Source organism: Emys orbicularis, chromosome 2 (genome assembly GCF_028017835.1).
Source record: "Emys orbicularis isolate rEmyOrb1 chromosome 2, rEmyOrb1.hap1, whole genome shotgun sequence".
In the NCBI taxonomy this organism is placed as follows: Eukaryota; Metazoa; Chordata; order Testudines; family Emydidae; genus Emys; species Emys orbicularis.
Window position 1 is genome coordinate 207753890 of NC_088684.1, and position 23973 is coordinate 207777862.

At 43.9% G+C, this 23973-nt stretch overlaps 1 protein-coding gene across 2 annotated transcripts in view; it reads left to right on the top strand.

Moving 5' to 3' along the window:
- The window catches only part of PDE1C (phosphodiesterase 1C), a 441585-nt gene extending 420852 nt beyond the window's left edge, over positions 1–20733 (top strand). For both annotated transcript variants that reach the window (XM_065398465.1, XM_065398466.1), the window contains 2 exons: positions 7028–7093; positions 20564–20733. In XM_065398465.1, coding sequence (XP_065254537.1) covers positions 7028–7093; positions 20564–20733 — 236 coding nt within the window. The remainder of the gene's footprint in view (positions 1–7027; positions 7094–20563) is intronic.
- The last annotated feature ends 3240 nt before the right edge of the window (positions 20734–23973 follow it).

Below are 23973 nucleotides of genomic sequence, written 5' to 3' on the forward strand. Positions count from 1 at the left end.
ATTCAGCTTCTCCCTTTGTGTGAGGGAAACAAAGCTGTAGATGCCTTACTATCTGCTTGTCTATTAGAAGAGACAAAGAGTAAGCTACACATACTAAAAATATGAGGCCCATGCTGCAGGCCTGATTCACTTCTGTGAGAGTCACATACATGTAAGCACAACCATGGGTGATGGGGATTTTACAGATTGAGACCTGGATTTGGAAGTCAACCTGTGTACTAAAATGACACACTTCAGCCTTTAGGATGAGAGTGCTGGTCAAATCTCTCACAAAGTACCACCTTGCTGGATGACCAGACCAAAAACTGTCTCCTAATCTGTGAAAACGAATCCAGGCACCTTACATCCTATAAGTAGGGAGAGATTTCCTTGGTGCCCCGCTAACTTGTCCGTATTTAGACTTTTCAAAGTAACTGGTTTTCAGAGAACAGGCGTAGCTCCGTTAACATAAATAAATGGTGCCTGTGCTTCTATCTAACAAAGGCCCAAGCTGCCCTTCAGGAGTGTCAGCAGATTTTATTGTTAATTTACAATTTACTTACATTTTTTAAAGTTTAAATGTTCCCAATTCTGTACTCCGATAATGATTTAGTTGATGGGAAAACTGGACGTGTCTCTGACAACATGCAAAGATAATTAGGAGTAGGCAGGGTCAGTTGTCAAAACAAAACGATTTTGATGCATCATTTAAAAGCACATGGTCGAATGCTTATGTCCACTACTTGACCAGCTTTAAACATGAACTGCACAGCTTTTCATCAAGGGCGTGACCTCAGGTTTTCTGTTTTTCCTTATAAATAATGTCTTTTGGTATTAATGACATTATCCACAGTCACAAGAGAAACATAGATACCTGACTCTAGGGCTTCTAAAAACTCTTGCAATTTCAGATTTAAAAATATTTTAGAGTCGTCACAATTTCAACACTCTCTCTTTAAATAAAGATGCATTGTTTTACATTGGCATTTTACATTTAGGCACTAGTGTTGTTCTGTACTATAGCAGGGGAAACCCAGAAACCTGAACTTAGGTCCTGGTAGGTAAATAAAGAAGACCTTTTTAATTGTTCTGTTTTCAATACCCATTGATTTGTAGCTGGGAGTGAATTTTCAAAGGGGCCTCATTACAGCCTCTTTTGTGCTTGTGAAAAAAACTGACATGCAATTTTTGAAAAAGGCCACCTGAACATACAAACACTAGAATTTAAACATGCAAAGCTTGTTTGTGCTCAGCTTGTGTGCAAATGAGGTTTGGAATGGGTAGATTTTATTATTTGTGCGTACAATTGATCATGTTCAAATTCTGTATGCAGAAAGTTGCAAAGACTTTACATTTTAGCTCATGGAGTGTACACACAAAATCTATAACTGATTTTGGATCTGCTTTTTAATTTAAAAAAATCGGTATAACTTAAACATTGATAGAAACTGAATGAGAAAGTTCCTGCCCATCTAAGGGCCACAGCCTCAACTGGGGAATATCTGTGCATCTTCATGGACTGAGGAAATTTCCCTAAATAGCTAATTATTTGGCCCTGTTCTCATCACACTTGTACCAGTTTCATACTGGTATAACTCCTATGACTTCAGTGGTGTTTCTCCTGATTATCACCAATGTATGAATGACAGGAGTGTGAAGTCCATTTATTTATTTATTTTATCCACCGCTTCATCATCAAATAAGCAAACACAAAACAATGGCCCTCTATTTTCCATCTGCGTACCCAATACCAGTCCCTTAGCTGTGCATGTGAGATTTCTGAATATTGAAGCTTAAATATGGTAAGAGACTTTACAAGCTGAAGATAGAAAGCTGTGTTAACACCTGCAGCAGCGTGGAAGAGGGGGCCCAAATGAGAAAACTTGATAGGAAAAGCATACTTTACTTCCAGACTTCTCAGGCTCCAATCCTCCTCCCAGTGAAGTCAATTATACTTTGTCCATTTATTTCAATTAATATTCCCCACCATGGGCTCAGATCAAGTGCAGTGTCAATTTAATATCTGAAACATATTCTCTCAGGGGATGAGTATCCTGTTCTCGCAGGGAGATGGGTTTGGTGATCAGATAGGTCTTTTCCATCTCTGATCTCTGTGGTCCAAGCTAAAAGCAAATCGTTTGACCACCATTGATCACATTATTTGCCATTAAAACAGAAAAGCAGGCACTTTGTTTCAGGTTTCTCAGATTTTTTACTCTTCCTTCCCAGCATGTTGTTTTTTTCTTTTTCTGAGCAAATATAGTGTGAGATTTCTCACTGGCAACAAAGCAGAACTGTGACTCTCTCTTCATCCTCTGTCTCACACACAAGTACACAAAACCATGACCGTACACACCTACAGGCTCCACAATACACTGTTGGCACTTTGTATTCCTTTTATTTCATTAGCGTGTGTGTATAAGGCCTGTTGTGTACTCATCTTTGCCTGGTTCTAGAAGCCATCCTGTGATAGGAGGATGTGTATATGTAATCTCATCATCTTTGCTGGATGATTGTAGGAGTGAGTATATAAAACAATCAATTATGGCCATAGGTGTTGTGTAGTGATAAATCCTAGTGGCAGAGTGAGCATTTTCCTTTTCTTCTGGCTTGGATGATATTTTTATACAATTTTATATACAATTTTTTTAAATATTTGCTATTTTTATTTGTAGGGTTCTGATTGGGTTTTACCAGAACTTCTGGTCGTCTGCAGGCCCAGATTCTCCCATTAAGATTTCTCTTCCCTTTCCCCCCCGCAGACAAAAGCCATTGCATTTGCAACATCAGCTTAGAGCAAAAAATAAAATAAAACAACACCTTGGGCCCAAACATGTCATCAGTTGCACTGAAACTGATGGAAGTTGCGCACAAGCTCCGTTCAGTTCCACTAGCATCCCCATTGGGAACTGGAATCAAAGTGTAAATGAGAACATGTATACAGCATGCTAAATGCTGGGTGATTCAATCTGAAGCCCCCCTATATAATGGTAGTGGTGTCCTCCTTCAGTGTGGAGGGCTTTGCTCCCTCCACAATGGATTTAAATAATACTGAAAAAATCAGTCTTTGTTCCTATGATGCTACTTGTGAAGCAGCTTAGATCAGTAGGAAGTTACAGCAGAGGCACAAAGTAGTACACTGACTACCTTCGGCAGGAAGGAAGTCTGTAAATTACCAGTTTACCTCTAAGCCTAGATTTCACTGCTCTCAAATTACATTTGTAGCAATGGGTCCTGATGAATCTAGAGAACGTTCAACTTGTTTTGAAGGGGGGGAAAGGGGGAAATTAACCAAAATGCAAGGATTCAAGATTGTAAAATAATCTTTTCTCAGCTGACGTTGTGCAGGGAGTCCTATATATATAAAGCTGAACATACACTTTAGACTATCTTTATATTAGCAGAAATTATAATGGAGATGTCTTGTTGAACTGAAGTAATATAAGTAGTATACACCTGTAATCCAGAGCCTTTTTCAAGCAGGCAGGAGGCAGGTTGCTATATGTGTTTTGCATCAGGCAATTAGAAAACAAATCAAAATCCATTTTAAAGCAACAGTTAAACACAAGTTTGTTGGAGAAAAACCTCTTTGCTTTGTTCAGACTTTACAATAAATAAATATTGTTTTAAATTCTTCTCAGCAGAGTTGAGAACACTTGCCATTACATGGGCACAATTCCTTTCAGTTTTGCATTTTTTGTTAAGTTCCTTATTTGAAAGAAGAGGCTTGTAGTCTCTAAATGTATAAAACACTTTTCCAGCATTCCAGTTTTTCTGTAAATGAGTACATGTATGTCCATCCTATTACCAAATAAAGTCAATGAGGTCTCCACTCCATTTGAATTTGAATGGGGGAAGGGGTGGTTTGTTCAGTCACTTTTTATATCTGCCACAGACATGGAGCTCTGCACTGTCTCTTTGCAGAATAACAAAAATCAACACTGGTGTACTACTTTTCATGTTGAAAGCACTGTATGGACATTAACTACTTACTCATCAGAATCCCTGTGAGAAATATGGGTAGGTAGTACAGGCCCCATTTTACAGCTAGGGAAACTGAGACAGAATGTAGAGGTAACTTGCCCAAGGCCACATACGTGAGTTGGTGTCAGATTTGGGATTAGAATTTAGGAGTTCTTGACAGCTAACCTGTCCCATTCCGCCAGGCAACACTGTCTTTCAGAAGTGTGTGTGGGTCTTTCTCTTTAAACAATATTTTGTGTCAAGGTCAGAACTATATATTTGTATGTGCATCTATATAGTGTGAGTTTATCTATTTTATATACACTATGTTAGAGATGGGCCTGAACTCTGGATTATTACAGATGCCCCCCCCCCCAAATTTTTGAGACATTTGGATCCTATTCCAGAGTCAAATTTTATGATGGGGCTTAAACCAAAAAGCAGGCTCAGGGGAAATCCAGATTTAGATCCCAGGTTTCCCACACATCTACCTGCCAGTTTGTCTCTACTCATGTCTGCCTTCCAATAACAAAACCTTTTGTTTCAAATAACAATTCTGTTTACTGAGTAACATCCGAGTGCCGTCTTCATCCTTGATTATACGTAGGGTTGCCGGGTGTCTGGTTTTTGACCGGAACGCCCAGTCGAAAAGGGACCCTTGCAGCTCTGGTAGCACTGCTGACTGGGTTGCTAAAAGTCCAGGCAGCAGCACAGCGGGGCTAAGGCAGGCTCCCTGCCTGCTCTGGCTCCGTGCGGCACCTGGAGGCGGCCGGCATGTCTGGCTCCTAGGCACAGGGGCAGCCACGGGGAGTCTGCGCGCTGTCCCCACCCCAAGTGCTGGCTCCGCAGCTCCCATTGGCTGGGAACCATGGGAGCTGCAGGGGTGGCATCTCCGGGCACGGGCAGCGCGCAGAGCTCCCTGGCCACCCGAGCTAGACATGCTGGCTGCTTCCAGGAGCCACCTGAGGTAAGTGCGGCCTATCTGGAGCCCACACCCTGGATGCCCTTCCATGCCCCAATCCCTGGCCCCAGGTCGGAACCCCCTCTTGCACCCTAAATCCCTCCTGGAGCCCGTATCTTGCACCCCAACCCCCTGCCCCAGCCCTGAGTCCCCTTCTGCACCCCAAACCCCTCATCCCCAGCTCCCACCCCAGAGCCCACACCTCCAGGCAGAGCCCTCACCGCCTCCTGAACCCCACATTTCTGGCCCCACCCCAGAGCATGCACCCCCAGCCGGAGCCCTCACCACATCCCGCATCCCCACCCCTTGCCCCAGCCCAGTGAGGGTGGGGGAGAGTGAGCGACAGAGGGAGGGGGGATGGAGTGAGTGGGGGGTGGGGCCTTGGAGAAGGGGCGGGCAGGGCAGCGGGTGGGGCAAGTGTGTTTGGTTTTGTGCGATTAGAAAGTTGGCAACCCTAGTTACACGCGTTTTATGTTTAAATGGGAAAGTAAATGAATAGATTTCACAGTAATTCACTCTCCTCTCTGCAAGCAGATAAATCCCTTGTTCATGAGATTTATTGAAGATTAAGGGGAAACTTTTGAGAGATCCCCTTGTTACAATATTAGAGCGCATCATAGCATTACATATGCACTGTTTGTTTATTTACGTTTGAACACATAAAACACCTATTCCAAGGGTTTAATCTGCCTTGACAGATTATTTAAATTACAGTCCATAAAGAAGCCTCAACCAGAAACAGCACAGCAGAATCCTCCAGAACCCACGAAAATGTCACACCCCACATAATGATCAACTACTCTCAAATGCCTGCTTAAAGAGAAAATTTTGAAATATAGCCTGAAAGTCATCAAAATTGGGCTATTTCAGACCAATGGAGTGTGAATTCCAAAGTCAAGGGGCCCACACAGAGAAAGCCCTGCAAGTAGTTCACTGGCTACGAAAGGAATCAAGCTCAACTGTGTCTATTGATATCAGTTGTGTCAGGTGCTGTACTGGGAAAGAAGTAATCGCTCAGACTGGCAGGCCCCAAGCCCTTTGAAGCTTTTTAGCTTAAAACCATCCCCTTTCACTCCACCTGGAAATCCGGTGCCAATCTCTGAGCACTGGACTCCTCTGTTCATATAGTGCTTACACATCCATAAACTCCAGCTACGAATACAACTACATTTACTCACGGTGGGCCAGGTTCTGATACCCTCACCAGGACTATTTGTGACATGAGTAAGGGGCAGAGTCTCACTCTGAGAATGTGGCTACTTTTTTTTTCTTTCTTTTAGTCCCCATTCTGAAGATCTTGTCAGCCTTTCTCTTTTTAATAAAATGAGACTCATGATCATCAGTGTTGGAGAGAGACTTCAGCCATTTCTCCTTAATGGGGGATATATAGTTCATGACTGTCCACTAAGAGGTTGTGGGGCTTTTCGCTTCTTATTTTTAATAAGGTCAACATGTCTCTCAAGCACATGGTCATTCTTATTGATTTTCATAAGGGCACAATAGGTATCAATTGGTCTTCTTAAATTCTGGTAGTTCATTGCTTTTGTCAGCCTCTCAGCACTTTGCCTAAACTCCTTCAGGTAGAGAGGAAACCAGCCCACAAGTTTTGGTAGCTGTTGTGATCCAGGGCTTTGGCTGACCCATTATAGAGGCCAGCTGTGAACTTCAGATCCAAATACAAAGCTGCCAGGTGTTTGGATCTGGTGATTTGGGGGCTGATCTCCACTTGCAATATTTTAGATTCCCTTCTTTGGAATAAATGTATAATGGAATGAATATTCAAAAACTGGTCAAAATATGGAGGAAAATGCCACCAACAAAATCATTTATCACTCGCCCCATGTTCTGCCAAAAAAGTTGAATAGAAGCAAGTGAAGAGGTATTCGATGTTGGCTCCTCTAAAATCAAAAGGGCCAAAGAAGGCTGCTCAAACAGAGGAAAGTAGCCTGGTTTTGTAAGGAAGTTAGCTCCACCCACGTTACTAACGCTGCTAAGGACAAGTTGAGAAGACATGACAGAAAGAAGCTGACACTATCGAGTGGCAGTGATAGTATAAAAAGCATTTGCACAGAGGCAGGCCTGCAGCTCACCCGTCACTTCTGAGACAATTCTTTCTTTTTAAAGGTTCAAAGCGACATTCAAACGAGGCACCAGGCTCAGGTTCCACGACAAGCCACCTTACGTTGCCAGGTCAGTAGGTACCTCCATGCCAGAATGTGTTTGTATCATGTACAGCCACACAAATAGGTAATCAGGAGGGTTTTTAATCTTTTCAAACAGTAATTCCACCAAGAATTAAGTCCTACCCACCAAGGTCACAGTTAACTCAAAAATCCACTCCTGTTTTGAGACTTCGATTGGATGGACCCTGTGTTAACTTAAAAAAAAAAAAAAAAAAAAAAAAAAAAAAAAGCTTATGTTTTGTGGATTGCTTTGTGCAAATTATTTTAGTCTGCTGAATGTGGTAAGAAAAACGGGCTTCGTTCTTGTCACCCACATAGAGGAGTAGAAGAGAAGTAATATGTTTGTTCGGTGAATCACAGGGCAGCTGTTTTTCAGTTCTCTCTCCCCCCAAGTCCCTGCTCTCTTTGCTATGTCAGCGATACCATCCTCCAGAGGCCCTTTATCTCTTTATCTTTATCCCATGGTCTCACACAATTTCACTCAGAAGGAGGGAGGGCAATAAGGGAAAGCAATATGAAATGGTGACTCAGAATGACTCAGCATGGAGGGGTAGTAAGGACATACACCTTTGGACGACATTGGATGAGAGCACAGGTAAGTTCATGTTGAATCACCTGGAGTGTGGCTAAAAAAAAGAGAACCCAAGGAAAGCAGTTCACTTCTGATTTGGAAAGGCATTGAAGAATTAGTGACTACATTCATTTTTTGAGGACTATCTGGGATATAAATGCAGGTATTCAAGGTACAATACAGCTCTGCATATGGACATCAATATGCAATAGCACATCACTGTGTGACTGACATCGTCTTGCTAGCCGTGGCATGAGATAATTTCACGTCAAAATAACAGCACAGTCAGCAGAATTTTCTTCAAGGTACAACCCAGTATAAGCTGTACAGATCACTGGCTGTAACTCAGTAAAACAATGGAGAGATACTTGAAAATGTTAATTTTCTCAGATGAAGCAGCATACTCTTTGAAGCCTCATGCACAACTGTGCCCTCTAATAAATATGGACCATCACTGAAAGTAAAACATAAGAAACTGGTCACATCACTTCTCTGAAGACCTTTGTTACAAACGTTGCCTGAAGCCATTCCTAAATAGAAGGTACAGTACAGTAAACACCATACAATCATTCTCTTAATGTATTGAATGCCTCGTTATTGGCTGAAGTAGTTAATAGGTATTGTAGCATTAGCTGTAGATTTTGCCTGCTCCCATTTCTTTAACACCCTTGCCCTGGGTGCTATAATTTTTTTAAAATGTGTGTACATTTATATTGACATTGTTATATGTGTGCTCCTGTTTCAGATGACTTTGGATAGGACTGCCTTGAAGATTACTATCATAATAAAAACCTACTAGCTCCGACATTTGGAGACATTTTATGGAAAGGCATGTAATTTTTTTTTAAAGGGTGGTTAATGTATAAGTTAAACATTTATGGACAGCAGAGGAGGAATTTGTTCCTAGATTGCTTTTAATATGTTGTTTGCACTCTTGCACTATTCCCCTGATAATACACTTGTTTTAACAAGCAATGTTTACAGACTGCTTTTCATCCATGTTGTCCATGACATTTTTGTTGCTGTAATAAGCTAGTGAGCACTTGCACATAATAGGTGTTGCCTGCCTACTTGCACATGATATTTGCTCTCAGAATGTAGGTAATTACAACAGGGTAGTTAAAAAAAGGAGGGAGTACAGTGCAGAGGATCAGGCACTGGAGAGTGTTACACAAGATATAAATTCTCTTCCCTTCTCTGCTATCAACTCTCTGGGTGACCTTGGGCAAGTCACTTCACTGCTCTGTGCCTCAGTTTCCCCCATCCATACAATGGGGGATAATAATGCTTACTCAAGGTTAAGTGCTTTGAGAGCTATGAAAAGAGCTATATTAAACAGAAGTGGTAGAATTCAAATACATAAATGCTGAGGGAATATGTTAATATACCTCTAGTATAGCACATACTGCTGTATTTGTCTTTTACTGTTGATACATAAGGTTAGTATACATAGCAGCAAAAATGTGTGTATTGCAGCAGCTGTCCATTCCCCACAGTGCTAACGGAGCAGATTTTCAGGCTGTTACTTTGAGTGTACTGACCAATTAACATTTCCATTGTTTTTACTACCGTTAGGTCACCTGACTTGAACACCAGCAATCCTGAACATCCCCCTTTAGGAGTGAGGGCACCGAGGGCTCTATCTATGTACCTTGCAGCAGGAGAACACTTCAGACTGTCTTACTGTAGTTTAGCTGATCCATACAATGTAAACCTGGTGCCTATTCAGTCTTTGCTCTGTCACATTGTGTATTGTTAACCATCTCATAATGGACTGTACAAAGAAGGCTTCTGAGTGGCACTTAAATAAATAACTGGCTGTGTTTTCTCTCTCTTTATTAAAACTTTCCCACATCAGTGTATGTTTTGGCATTGACTTAATAGATTTTCTGAATGTGCATGTATCATAATGTACCATTGTACTTGTACACGCCATTGTAGAGTTCACATAGAAATGTTTATAGTTTGGTACAGGGCATGAATCAGTTATTCATACCCACAAACTTGTGATATATTGATGGGAAAAGTTAAGTGTAATATTTATGTAGCCCTGTGGGGCATATAGCTTTGTAACAATTCTGATTTGCTATTTATGTACTGCACTATTAAGTTTATAGGCATCTGCTCTTTGTTGGAGGCAGCTGTGCTCCATTAAGAAGCAGGAGGGGACACCCCCATCTCCACCTACATGCATCATGTTCTCTACTGGAGAACTTTAGTTTTGTTGTTTGTTCTATTTAACCAGGAAAGCCCCTCACTTTCTCAGAGCTATTTGTCATTATACAGTTCTCACCATCACTACCTTTCTTTATTTTTTTTCCATACACAAAGAGCAACTGTCCAATTTCATTTCAAATGATTTTATTGCAGATTAAGGGAAAACAGCAAAGCAAGAAAGAACAAATGTAAAGTCTCCATGGAGAGCACAGTATATGCATCGCCTCTGTGGCAGGATGCATGTGAATTGAACTTGAAGGGTGTGGTTGTGAGTAATGCTCAGAGCTGACCTATTTCTGTTCCCAGTGAAGTCAATGACAAATCTTTCATTGACTTCAGTAGGAGTAGAGTTTCACCAATGCACTAGCACCTCCTGCTGGGCATTTTGGGAATTAGCTCAGTCCCAGAGGGCGCGCCCTCAGGTGGTGGTAGCTCTCCCATCCTCTTCTCCACCTGCAGACCCATTTGAGTTCCTTTCTCTCGGCATCTGCTTCGTGGCACAGCCATCCGGGCGTGTCACAATCAGGTTTCTCCCCCTTCTGGGAGACTCCTCCAATAAGAGTCCAGACACTCCTCACAGTGGCTTGGCAGTCCACAGCCAGGCCACACCTTCAAAATCTAGTGGGGGGTGGGGGGCAGGCCCAGGGACCCTGCAAACAGCAGCTTCCTGCTGCCTCTTCCTTCCAGCTGACTGTCTCTAGTCCCTGGGCCACTTCCCCACAGCCTCAGTGCCTTCTGCTCCTGCCTCTGGCTCCAGCTACTTTGCCCTCTTCCCAGGGCCTCGAGCCCATAAGTCCTGGCAGCCTGTCAGGAGCTCTCCCTAGCTCCCAGCTAGCACCTGCCCTTGCCCAGGTGCTGGTCTCGCTGTAGCCCTCTAGGAATCCAGTCTTCTCCCTAGGGCTCCCTGCAGCAGACCAAGTGGCTCTGGTCCAGCTTCCTTTTATATGAGCTGGCGGGGCCCTAATTGGCTGTTTCCCCTGCAGCCACTCCTTTGGCTGCCTGATGCTCAGCCTCTCTATGCTGGTTTTAACCTTCTGAGGGCCAGTGTGGGGCAGGCGCCCCGTCACAGCATCGGTGTGCACACATCTGTTCTATGCACAGAGAATGATATTGTTCATGCCCTAGGGAGCTTACAATTTAAATAGACAGGTAGCACAAGTCCACTGGTGGACCCCAAAGGTTGTATTTTCACTTCTATTGATGTGACTTAGTTTGTGAGTTTCCCAGGAGAGGTCAAGGATATCTAACCCTGCATACAGTGCTGTATATAGCAGCAGCATAATAATGGTAATAATTAGGCATCTGTTATTTGAGTATAACATCCCTTTGCCAAAGGGACATTTCTTCTGCTTTGTGGCCAGAACTACAGGCTCTTTTGTGAAGCACACTGGGTACTGAATAGCCATTTTAAGATTGACTCTTTCCCCCTCCTCCCTACGATCCTTCCCAAACATACTTTCAGATATTTCACATCTTCTCCAGGACGGTAGATTTTAAAAATATCTTTGTTATGATAGAGGCAAAACCTAGACAGAAGAAAATCATTGTTAATTGACTCTTTGATGAATTCATGTTGCTATAGAAATGGAGAAAACTCCGTTAAGCATTTGATGTATTACAGAACTCACCTTCAGGGTAACGGTAGGAGCACAGGTTGGTGATTATTCTGTGTAACTTTCCAGTAGGAAGAATGATTTAATGTTATTTTTCCCCCAGTTTTCCTGCACTGAAGAGGAAATGAAGTTTTGTGCTTTGGGGTTTTTTGATTTTGTAACTTAGCTATAACTTTTGGTGCTCAGGCCCAGATTTGTAAAGGTGTTTAGGCTTAGGTCTTTTCAAAAAGAAATGTAGGTTCCTAAGTCAGTTGAGCATTGCAGCCACTAAATAATTGTAAAAATCTGGGCCTTCGTCCCATAGCTTATAAGAGTCTCAGGGCTAGTCTACACTTACCGGGTAGTTCGACGGCTGCGGATCGAAGTTCCGAGTTCGATTTATCGCGTCTGGTCTGGACGCGATAAATCGAACCAGGAAGTGATCCCCGTCGACTGCGGTACTCCAGCTCGACGAGAGGAGTACCGCGGAGTCGACGGGGGAGCCTGCCTGCCGCGTGTGGACCGCGTCTGAACCGCGGTAAGTTCGAAGTAAGGTATGTCGAATTCAGCTACGTTATTCACGTAGCTGAATTTGCGTACCTTACTTCGACTTGGGGGGTAAGTGTAGACCAAGCCTTAGAAATGGCTGGCTGGATAGATAGGCACACAAGGGAAAGAAAGAGATACGGTTAATAAATTGCCAGTTATATTTCTTGGGTTCATTGCTGTTATACACTTTCAGAAGCTTGGAAACAAAACATGTTTTCCAACCAGTTTTGCCAATTTCCACTTTACAACTATTGGGCCGAATTGTGGCTACTGCTCTGAGGAGAGGAAAAGACTCAAGAACCATTCCCCACAAGCTCCTCTACTCAGCTGGCAGCCACAGCCCCTCTGTTGAATGCAGAAAGATGTGGTAGCAGCTAGTACTGCCCAGCACTTCAAATGGTATGTTTTGGGATATGGCCAAGGGTGTATACACCCTGTGTGGGGACATGTTGGTAGTAGGGGGAGTACATATGTGATGTCTACCATCCTGGCTGATGCACCAGTGGTTGAACTGGTGACCTCCAGAGCTGAAAGCCTCTGTCACCATAGCATGAGCTAAAGAGCCAGGCTCTCAAGCCGATAGCACATGCTTGAGCATAGAGAGCAACATAACACATTAGCCAGTGAGCTGTATACTTTACCAGGACAGAGGACTCTCATGTCTAGCAACTGAGGCCTACAGCAGTTTGAATCCTGGATGAACTGGTGACCCCACAGCAGCGAGGTCCTCATGCTGTTTTGGAAGGTACTGTTTTTCTCTTTTCCCTCCTGTGAGTTTTTCTACTGAAGGAGACAACTGGGGCCACTGAGTTTTGTACAAACACATAGATGTTTTTAAAACTACTTGGAGACTAATTCCTCTCCCCTCCCCTAGCACAGAACATTTCTTGAGCGTTTCAATCTTGATTCTCCTCCTCCACTGTCCATGAGGTGCTACTCTTAATTACTGCGTGTGACCCCTTCAGTGGCAAAAGAAGAGAAAGTAAGAGAAAAGCTGCTGAATGCTTCTCACTTCATTTAACAGCTAAATACCAGCTTAGAAAATGACGGCATCTGTAACTTGCCCAAGTAGTCATCCATAAAAATGGGCTAATGAAGGATTTTCCTTATGGAACATAATCTGTGTTTAGTTCAGGGGTCGGCAACCTTTCAGAAGTGGTGTGCGGAGTCTTCATTTATTCACTCTAATTTAAGGTTTCACGTGCCAATAATACATTTTAACGTTTTTTAGAAGGTCTCTCTCTGTCTATATTATATAACTAAACTATTGTCGTATGTAAAGTAAATAAGGTTTTCAAAATGTTTAAGAAGATTCATTTAAAATTAAATTAAAATGCTGATCTTACGCCGCAGGGAGTGGGATCAGCGGCCGGGACCCCGGCTGGCAAGGGGCTGGCAGCCAGAACCCGGGGCTGACAGCCAGAATCCGGGGCTGGCAGCAGGCTGAGCAGGGCCAGTGGCCGGGATCCCAGACCGGCAGTGGGCTCAGCATCTCAGCCCGCTACCACTCAGCCCGCTGCCGGTCTGGGGTCCCGGCCCTGCCCACATAGAGTGGGTACCTACCTTCTCCCTAGTTCGAGCCCGTTCTCTTCCTCTCTCTCTGCACTGAGCTGAGGGTGGGAGTGCATTGAGCACAGGGCTGGGAGTGAAGGACCAGGCTGGGGGTTGGGGTGTAGAATCTGGCCAGGAGCTAGAATGAAGGAGGGGGCTCAGGGTTGGGGCAGGAGGTTTGGGTGTGGAGCGCTTACCTGGGCAGCTCCCATTTGGTGCAAGGGGTGCAGGTGGGAATGTGTGTGTGTGTGTGCAGGAGCTCCCATTTGGTGCTCAGGGTGGGGGTGGGGATGTGGGGGGTGCAAGAGTCAGGGCATGGGGTGGGGGGGCTGGGTATGTGTGGGGGTGCTGGAGTCAGGGCTGGGGTCGTGTGGGGTGCAGGGGTCAGGGCAGAAGGCTAGGTGTGTGTGATGGGGGGTCAGGGCAGAGGGCTGAGGGATGTGGGGGTGCAGGGGTCAGGTCAGGGCAGGGGGCTGGTGGTGTGTGAGGGGGGTGCAGGGGTCAGGTCAGGGCAGGGGGCTGGTGGTGTGTGAGGGGGGTGCAGGGATCAGGGCAGGGGCTTGGGGGAGTGTGGGGGGGTAGGGCGGGGAGCTGTGTGGGAGTTGGGACTCCTGGGCTCTGGGAAGGGGCTGGTGTCTGACGCTTTGGGGAGGAGTGCTGGGAGCGAGGACTCTGGATTCCTAGGTTTCTAGCTGGGCTCTAGTTGTTCGAGGGGTGGGGTGTGGAGCAGATGGAGACTAGGGCTCTGGACTCCTGGGTTCTGCCCTCAATGCCGGAGGGGAGTGGGGTGAGGAAAGAGGCGCGACCCAGCTGTTCCCAGGGTCCAGCAAGTGGCGAGCCACAGCCCCCGGGTTCAGGCTATGGGACGCGGCCTGCCCCAGTACAGAGCCGAGCTCATCCCGGCACCGGGGCTCCAACCCCGGGGCAGCATGCCTGAGTCCAGGGAGTGGGGCTGGCCGTGCTCGGGGCGGGCGCACAGTTGGGACCCAGGACCCTTCCCCACTTACAGGCCTCGCGGGCGCTGCAACTCCTGTGGGGCCAGGTCCCTCTTCCTGCCCCTGCCGGCGGAGCCGCTTCTGGGGCCGCTCAGACTCCGTGGACACGAGGTAGCAGTATGGACACGCTAACCCGGAAACAAACTCCCGCCGGAAGTGACGGAGGTCAGGAAAGCATGTGCAAATGCCGGCGGGAGGGGCGGAGAAGAGCGGGCCGGGCCGGGAAGGATTTTTAATGGCACGCTGCTGCCTGCCGGGATCCCGGCCGCCGGCCCCACTCAGCCCGCTGCCGGCGGCCAGGACCCCGGCAGGCAGCAGCGTGCCATTAAAAATCGGCGCACGTGCCGTCTTTGGCACGTGTGCCATAGGTTGCCGACCCCTGGTTTAGTTCATTTCATGTACCTTTGAAATTATATAACCTTATACTGCTCACAGAAGGTGAGATTCTTGCAGTCTTCATAAAGCCCAGTTACTAGAGCTCTGTTTGCCTATTCTGCATAGCAGTTGAAGATGAAAGCCATCACATAAACATGGGGCCTGTGAAGGGAAGGTTTATTTTGTTCTAAGAACTAAGTTACTGGGCGGGCATTGACCATATAAGCTTATCGGTTGTTTACAATTGTCAGTGCCGTTTGTGCTACTGAAATATTCCTGCTTGCTTGTCTGGGCCCGATCCTGTTTTCCTCGCTGAACTGTTTCTTTCCATGGGCACAAGCTTTGTTCTTTCTTACTGATAAGCTGAACTAAGTTATCATGTATTGACAGAAACTATGTCCTTGATTCTCAGCAGTTTCTGTCTTTTCTGCTGGCTGAATTTTAACTCCTTCCTGACATATCAAACCTAAAACACTGGCTCTGAGCACCTGGTGTTGACTATATTGTTTTCTATAAGGACTCATTTCCCAGGTCTATTGTGCTATTTTAAATCATCACTTTCGCTTCACACAATTACCATCAATGCACGATTGTTTTGTCTTGTTGAATGCCAATAAGAGTTACACACACGTACCGAGGAGAGAATCTAATCCTGTGTACTTGATCCTTGATCACATCAGGGCTTACAAAACATTCACTATCAAAACTGCACTTTATCAAACGGGCATGCAGAGTACTTAGGAATTCCTTCACTTTTAATTAGATGACACACAGGTGGGTAAAGCTCAACCAGGCAGGAGTGAAGTCATGTTTGTGGAAAAGGGGAAGTGTTCTGAAGAGCTTGTTGCCAGTTTGTGCATGACTGTTTAGTTAAGGAGTAGAAAATGCCATTAGAGCTTGTGGGGGGAAACCTTACCTGCTCTTTTTGCTTGCAGGCCCATGTCAGGAAAAGGATCAAGATGTGTGATTGCCCTCTCTGCCTTAGCTGGAGACTCTCCCTGTTTTGCTCACCATGGTCATCCATTATGCCTTATCCAGATAAAGCCACTGTTGTGTGCTTCTCATTAGGCCTCCTTTGAAGCTGATGCAAAGGCTCCAATGTGGAATGCAGCTTCTGCCTTGTTCTTTATAATAGGAGTTGGCTGGCTTACACACTTCCTTCTGCCATCTACACTGGCTGCCAGTACACCATGCAATACAATTTAAGGGCCCCCTTGTGCATGGTGGAAAGAGCCCTCAATTCAGTGGGACATGAAAGTGCTCAGTACATCACAGGATCAGGCGTTACTGTATAGATCCCTTTATAAACTAGGCCCTATGTACTTGAATGAATGCCTCTTATTGTGTGCCCTTGCTTGTTGGTTACTAACTGGTGTCAGAGCTGGGTTGCTCTGAGCATCTGATGCAATGGCCATTCAATTCAATGGGAAGACTCCCACTGTCTTTAAGCGGCTTTGGATCTGGCCCTAAGTTCCCCGATTCAATACGAAGCAGGCTGGGAGGAGAAGTCTTTCCCAGTCAAGAGTTTTTAGTTGTGGAAATCGCTTCAAGAGGCTCACCACTGGATTCTCTCACTGGCTGTCTTTAGGAAACTGGGCAATTCTTGTTTATTTCAGTAGGCCTAGTTTTGTCAACTTTTTGCCCTCGACATGATTTGTATCTGTTGACCTTCTACATTCTATTTAGAGTTGATTTCTCTGAGAACAGGGAGGTTTGCTTGATGGCTATTGGTTTTATTCTTGTGTCAGATTTTTTTTTTTTTTTTTTTTTTTACTCTGTGTATTATTTTTGGCTGGTTCATTCTGTACTGTTTTATATCATTTATATCATGCATCTCAATAAACAGCCTACAAGGGGTTACATAAAATAAGTGTGTGAATCATGCACTTATCCTGGTTTGAATCTCCAGTTCACATGATAATATGCTAATGTGGCAAGATGACATATCACAGTTGAGGTAAACCTTTTCAGTTCATGGCGAGTCAGATTTCCCTGCCCCTTTCCACCTCCCCCATGCTTATACATTACTCTGAATATCAGATTTTAAAATATAGGCACTCTCGTCACTTCCATAACATTTCAGCAAAGGTTTTACCATGTAGCATTCTGGGAAATATGCAGATTTTTTTATATATATATATTGCTTTGATAGGAATTTTCCCAAAGTCAAATCTTCTAGCTGGGTAAGGAGGTGATCCTGCAAGAGGCATGTCGCTGAGAGTAATGGGTGCTCAGCACTTCTCAGGCCTAGGCCCAAAGTCTGCACTTTCGGCAGTACTAGACTCTCCTCAGTTTTGTTGATTCACTTATGAATTAAATAACTATGGCAAACTCCAGACTCAAGGTTTGTACATCACCCTTTTTGTATCTCTCATATATAGCACAGGGTTAGATATGATTGATACTCATAAGGAGTGGTTTTTATAAGTATCTTGTGATCTCCTCACTCTATCTTCTGCTAGAGTTTGGGTCTCAGTCTATTCATCTTTCCTAGCACTATCTGAAGTTGAGTGGGTTTGGCAGGAGGTAGCTTAGATGAACTACATTTTTTTTGTTTTTTTTTTCCCTTTATTTGATTCACATGAGTTTGCAATCATGTTTTTTCTGAATTCTGTATTTGTGTGATCCCGTTTCACATGGGTTTCCAACCTAACCTTGGTTTACTATAAATTTGCCTGAGACACTGTCCAGGTATCCCTAAAGTCTGTACCCCAGGTTTGCTCAAAACTCAGTCACTCTTAGGCTAACCTAGCCCAAGTTTCAGGTTTGTACCAAAAACTTAGACGCAAGTAGATGAAAAGTTGCACAATACACTACTCTTGACCGCTGGTTTGAGAACATAGATAAGCATCAGAACTCTTAGCCCTATTCCAACAGAAAACCAGGTAAAAGGCAGTGACTTATCTCAGTTCCTGTGTGTGATGCTGAAAATAGAACTTGCATATTAGATCTGGGCAAACTGGTCACAGCAAACAATTTGTTTGATACATTTACTTCCTTTTTGTTTGGAATTATCTGCAAGCAGGCCCCCACAAAGTTGTTTTTCAAAATTATTCAAGAAATGGTTTGTGCAAAAACATCTCTGTTTAGAGATTGTTCACAAATTGTTTCCTGCAGCTATTGCTTTGAGTCATTGCTATTTGTGTTTGTACATGTGAGCTCTCAGCTAACAAGAGAGAGGAAGGTTGGCCTTATGGTTAAAGCAGTCAGCTGAGATGCTGCAGGTCTAAGTTTGATACCCAGCTCTGCTCATGACTTCTTGTGTGACCTTAATCTCTCTGTGCCATCCTTCTTCTGTACTTTTTCAGCTTCATTGAATACCCGTTATGAGTTGTTACATGACCCTAGAGTAGCAATGCAAGGCTCAAAAACACACAATATTTTACAGGCTCAGGGAATGACGTTCTTGTTTTTTGTCTGTATCAGTAATGGGGAGAATTTATAATCAGAGTCAAGTTTTATTCACTGGGCCTCAGGATTTATTTTTATAAATATGGTCCCACCATTGCTTTCATCTCAGTGGTGCATAGATTTGATATGTTCAGTTATTACAGTCATAGCCACAGGCATCAGCTGAGAACACAAGAAATCGTAACACTCTCTATTTCCATTGGCTCTTGGTCAACTGGAGTAATTTTTGTTTAGTCTTCCTCACTTCCTCTGCATTTGTTTTCACGTATTGTGATGGTGCACTCTCTGCAGATGTACATTAGGATTTCAATTCTCATCTGTGCCCATCATCCAGGCAATGCAGCTGAGAGTGAGGCAATCCATTTTCAACTCCTTGTTCCCTGGGCCATCCAGGGGCTAGTGTGACTATCAGCATACTTTAGAGCAGACATAGGGCTGCTCTACTCTATGCTCAGTTGACTATGGCCCTCACAGTGTATTCTGGCCATATCCTGTCCCCAACATGGAAGTTTTGTCAGTGGCAGCTCTGCTTTCTGGACAGATGGAACACTACCCTGCTCAGAAAAATGACAAAGTAAAATCAGAATCAAATAAATTTTGTTTTCACCCTGATTCTTTTTACTATTCTTAGCTTTTTATTTAACACCGTGACTTTTTTTTTTGGTCAGATGAAGGTTCCATGTAGCACATTTTCTCCACTCCACAGTGTATATGATGCACATGCATGCAGTCCAGCAGGGGGATTCAAAACAGCAGCACTGGCTTTCACAAAGTCCCTTTCATTAATGATGAATGTGCATCCCAAACCAGAAACAATGTGCCATGTAATATTGTCTTAGAGATACTTCCTATATTCCCCCCAAAACTATAAGATCACGTCTCACAAGCATGAAGCCTAGACAACAATAATGCTACTCATATAGCATCATTCATCTAATCACTTTACAAACAATAATTATTTAAGCCTCTCAAAAACTCTGAGTTAAGTAGTTATAATTATCCCTATTTTACAGATGGGGGAACTAGAGCACAGAAAGGGTAAGTGGTCCTAACTCCCAGTCTTCTGACATAACACCCCCCAACCCCTGCATACTCATAGTGGGAGTCAATAATGATTAAGGAAATTGAATGAATTGTGTTCCCTTTACTCAGCTATTGAATTAAGATGAAAAATGGCCTGTCAGTATTCTGGATATACCTCATATACTTATCAGCCAGCTCATCACCATTGGCAGTGACTCTGGTACATTTCCATTTAGCAATAAACTTTTCTCCATGCTGAGCAGAGGGAAATCCAACAACAGTTTGGCAGAGTCCATGCTGAGTAATGAAAACAGAATGAATATGAAGAGTGAATGCCTCGTGAAGAGCATTAAATCACCTAGCGGACACACTGCAGACTTTAATTCTACTTGCCTGAATGACAGTCTCCTTGAAAACAGGAAAGAATCAGAATATTTATTATTGGAGATGGGATAAAAGAAGTACTTTGTTTACTAGAACATTTTATGGTACATTTTATTACTCCTGGGATTTATTAACATGAGAGAGCGAAGTGTGCATCAGAAATTAATGTTAAGTAGTTCACATTTGGGCATCTCTTTAGCTTCTTTGATGCTATAAGTAATACATTCTCCATAGAATATTCATCTGATGCTACTATTTCACTGATCACTTCATTTACATTTGATAACCAAACCCAAATCACACCCACTGCTGGTTATCTCATGCTTCATTCTTGGTGTTAGGTGTGTAAAAATGGACCCAAAGCATTCAAACACCTACAATTTAAAAGTTTAGAAGATTCAGAGCCAGGTATGGATCCATGCATGAATTTCACAGCTGACCACTATCTCATTAATGAGTCAGACCAAAAATCCCAGATCCAACCATCCCTGAATTCTGGGGAAGTTTGGATTTGAATCCAAGCATAGAGCCTCAAACTCATCTTTGATTCAGTGATACAGTAATTATTATATATTTAGAAAGGAAACCTGGTGCTCAGATACCTATATAGGTAGGTAAATACAGACTTGAACTTTACATTTAGGCCCCCTTTCACTAATCTGACAATATGTTTTCTCTTTCTTCTATACAGACAGACATATTGGTTGGGGTGGACTGGGATACAACAAAATCCATGGGTTGTTCTCCACCAATCTGATAGTAGCTTTATGAATGAGTGACCTTTTTTTTGTTTGTTTTATAACCTCTAGCTATCAAACCTCAACTGCGCCATTTCAAGAGACCCAGTTACCACTCAGGAACCCACTTCCCATCCTTTCACAAGAAATCCGAGGAACATCTGGTGAGATACAAGCTGCTCGACCAGAGGGGCAGGATGAAAAAGATTCAACATATTTCTCAGAACTGGAACAGGAAATAGAAGAAGAAAGGAAGTTCACACTGCTCTTTGCAAGCTGATGAAGGACATTGTGTAATAATCATGGATCATTTTAATTCTGCACCAAGTGGGGAGTAATCCAAGATGCAAGTATATGATTTAGCCAAATAATTCCATGGAATCTTCCAGTAGAACCATTCTCAATAGCGTTCCTTATTGCTGGAATATTCTCACATTTAGGGCTAAAATATTGGGCTGTTACTTTAAATTTTCAAAAGTAAATCTGCATACATAGAGTTACTATCAAATTAAGAATGGTATAGATTCTGAGATTTTAAGACCATCTAGTCTGATCTTCTGCATAACACAGGGCATATAGAACTTCCCCCAGTAATTTCTGCATTGAACCCAATATCATGTGTGAGGTCCTGCCTAGCCTAGCTTTAAACTGATCGTATTATGAATAAGACGCCTGACAATTATACTACAATAGGGATTGAGAAATAAGTACAAGGAATGGGAGATGAACACCTCCCTGCTAATTTCACAGATGAGGGGGAAAAAAGAAAGCATAACATCACATTAAAATGCATGAGGCTTATTTAGCTTTGTTCAGCTACTAATAGATGTTTCTGGCTTTTGGCCCATTGATCAATATGGAGAATGGAATCCAAGTCTATGAGGCCATACTCCTCCAAAGCTTTGTATGTAGGAAGGAACCCCTAGATTTAGAGAAGCTGGATAGAACAAATACCTAATACAGAAGCAAAGTGGTAGGAATAGGAGAGGGTCGCAGTCTCATCACACATGTACTCAACTTCAGTCTCTCCGTAAAGAGCACTAAACAGGACCATATTCATCTTTAGTTCTCTAAGAGTTTTCATTCCCGGAAATGATGTCTCTGAAAGGCATTGCTACAAATGATGTTAGATAGTGAAAACTAATTGGTTGGAGCTGTGACATTATCCCCACTGATTATCCCCATTTCAATAATACATGAAGTAGTGAAGTTCCAGGGTCAACATCACAAGGTGACGCGTCTCTTTGGTCCCACAGGCACGCAGGTGTAATAGCAGAGTTATCCATCCCGCCTCTTGTCCCATTTGGCTATAGGCTACAGATGTGTAAGTCTGCCTGACATCAGAACGGCTACATTTGATATGCATAACATTGTGGTACCACATAGATAGTACAATAAGGGCTAAGTATTGTGGGGAAAATTGCTGGGGAATGTTATAGGCACTGCAATTCTTCATTAGAGATTACCTTGCCGTTCTTTGCGCACTAGCCTAGGTCCTGTAGCATTTCACAGATGGCTGCTGACAGTGAGCTCCACAAAATAGGCGACCTCAGCATATTGCTCCTACTTGCAATTACATTATTGTCTTCCTCTTAAGTAGCACATCAGCTGCACAACTGATGTCATTGCCTGTCAATTAACTCCATCCTATTGGCTGTCTTCTCTCTATGCATTTGGTTTCTATGTTCTGTTTTCCTCAAATATTATCAGAATTCTTATCACTATAGAGTCTTCAGTTACTGTGCTCCTCAGCCACGTAAATGCAGTGAAATGTGGTATATACTTTGAAGTCATCTGTTACTAAAATGTTGAAAACCTGATTTATATCTGGGAATTCTCGGCCTGATGAAGAGCAGATATTTTCACTATATATTGCTTGTAAAGTGCCCTGAAATGTTTTACCTGACTGGGCTGTATAGAAATGCAATATATTATTATTCCAAATGAGTTTTCTGTGTCTGTGTCATTTCCTTCTCTCAAACAGCCCTTGACTTACCACACTTTATCTTAGACCTTTTCCCCTACCTGTCTACACCCTTGGCATTCAGATGACACCAGTTTAGACTTACTGGGCCAGATACACTTTCCTGTTCCCCTGGGTTCAATTTAACTTGCACTTCATTTTTATTATTTACATTGTGTCACTATAGAGTCTGAGCACGTCACAGACAAAATGGATATAGCCTCACAATGTATCCTCCTCCTGCAATGTAGAGAAGTATTGTCATCTCATTCTTATGGATGGGGAATTAGGCACAGGGAAACAAAATGATCTGCCTGAGGTCACACAGGAAGTATATGGGAAAACCAAGAATTGAATCTGGTTCTACCAAGTCCAAATCCACCATCCTATCACAAGACATTTCCTGCACCAGCCTGGCTCCTCCTGATGAAAGGGAATTTACCTGAAGAGAAAGCATATTGGACTGACGCTGCCTGACTTTCCTTGGCATTTATGGCAGATGGGGACTGCTTTAAAATCCATTGGGCGCTCTATAGGAGCCCAGCTTTTGTAGGCTGCTAAGGGGATGTGCTGAATTAGTGCATCATCTTCCACCTACCCAGGCCATTCCCCAGCGAGCATCATCCTCTTTTCAAGCTCTGCTGGCCTCCCTCTCTGGACCTGTGATGGGATGTGCTCCACCACACTGGTCCTGAGAGAGCTGAATTAGGCCAGGTGGGCTCAATCAGCCAATTAAGCTGCAAAGGGGGGAGATTTAGGCTGTGGGGAGGCTTCTAATTGAAATAAAGCTCACCTGTGAGGGAACAGGCAGGGCTTCTATAAAGCCAGGAGGCTGGCAACCACAGGAAGCCTGAGGTAAAGAAGAAGGAAGTGGGGCATTGGAATCCCCCTGAGAAAGGCCTAGGAGAGAGGGGACTGAAGGCTGGGGTTGGTAGGAAATAGTGCAGAGAGGAGAGCAGCAGGGTTGGTGAAGTCCCAGACCTTAACTGCTCACTATAGGGCCCTGGACTGGAACCCAGAGCAGAGGGTGGGCCTGGGTTCCCCTACCATCATCCACTGCAGACTGGTATTGCTAGGAGCAGTGAGTGGGAAGATTGCCTGAGGCACTGCGGGACTGACATAGCCAGGGCAGTGGGCCTGAGGACTGCCTGACCACTGCTGGTGTGGAAGGATTTTGAAAGACTTCCCCTGGATGGGGAGATCACAATGTGACTTGGCTGTTTGGAAGCCGCTGGACTGTGACTGTGTGAGTGTAATGAGAGTGTAATGGTAGAAGTGAAGAAAGAGGGTGCTGAACTGGGCAGAGTAATGGCCAGAAGGAAGTGCCACCCAGCAGTCAGTTGAACACACCATGGTATTCCCTCACACCTCTGAAAGACAGTCCAGTCCCCTGAGCTTTTTTCTGGGGATGGGGAAGTAGATGGGGCCAGCCTGAGGATGAGGTGGAGGCTGGGCTGGGAGTTATTTTGGGCTGAAAAGATGTAGGAGATTTTCCACCTTTTTATAATCGGTGAGTGTG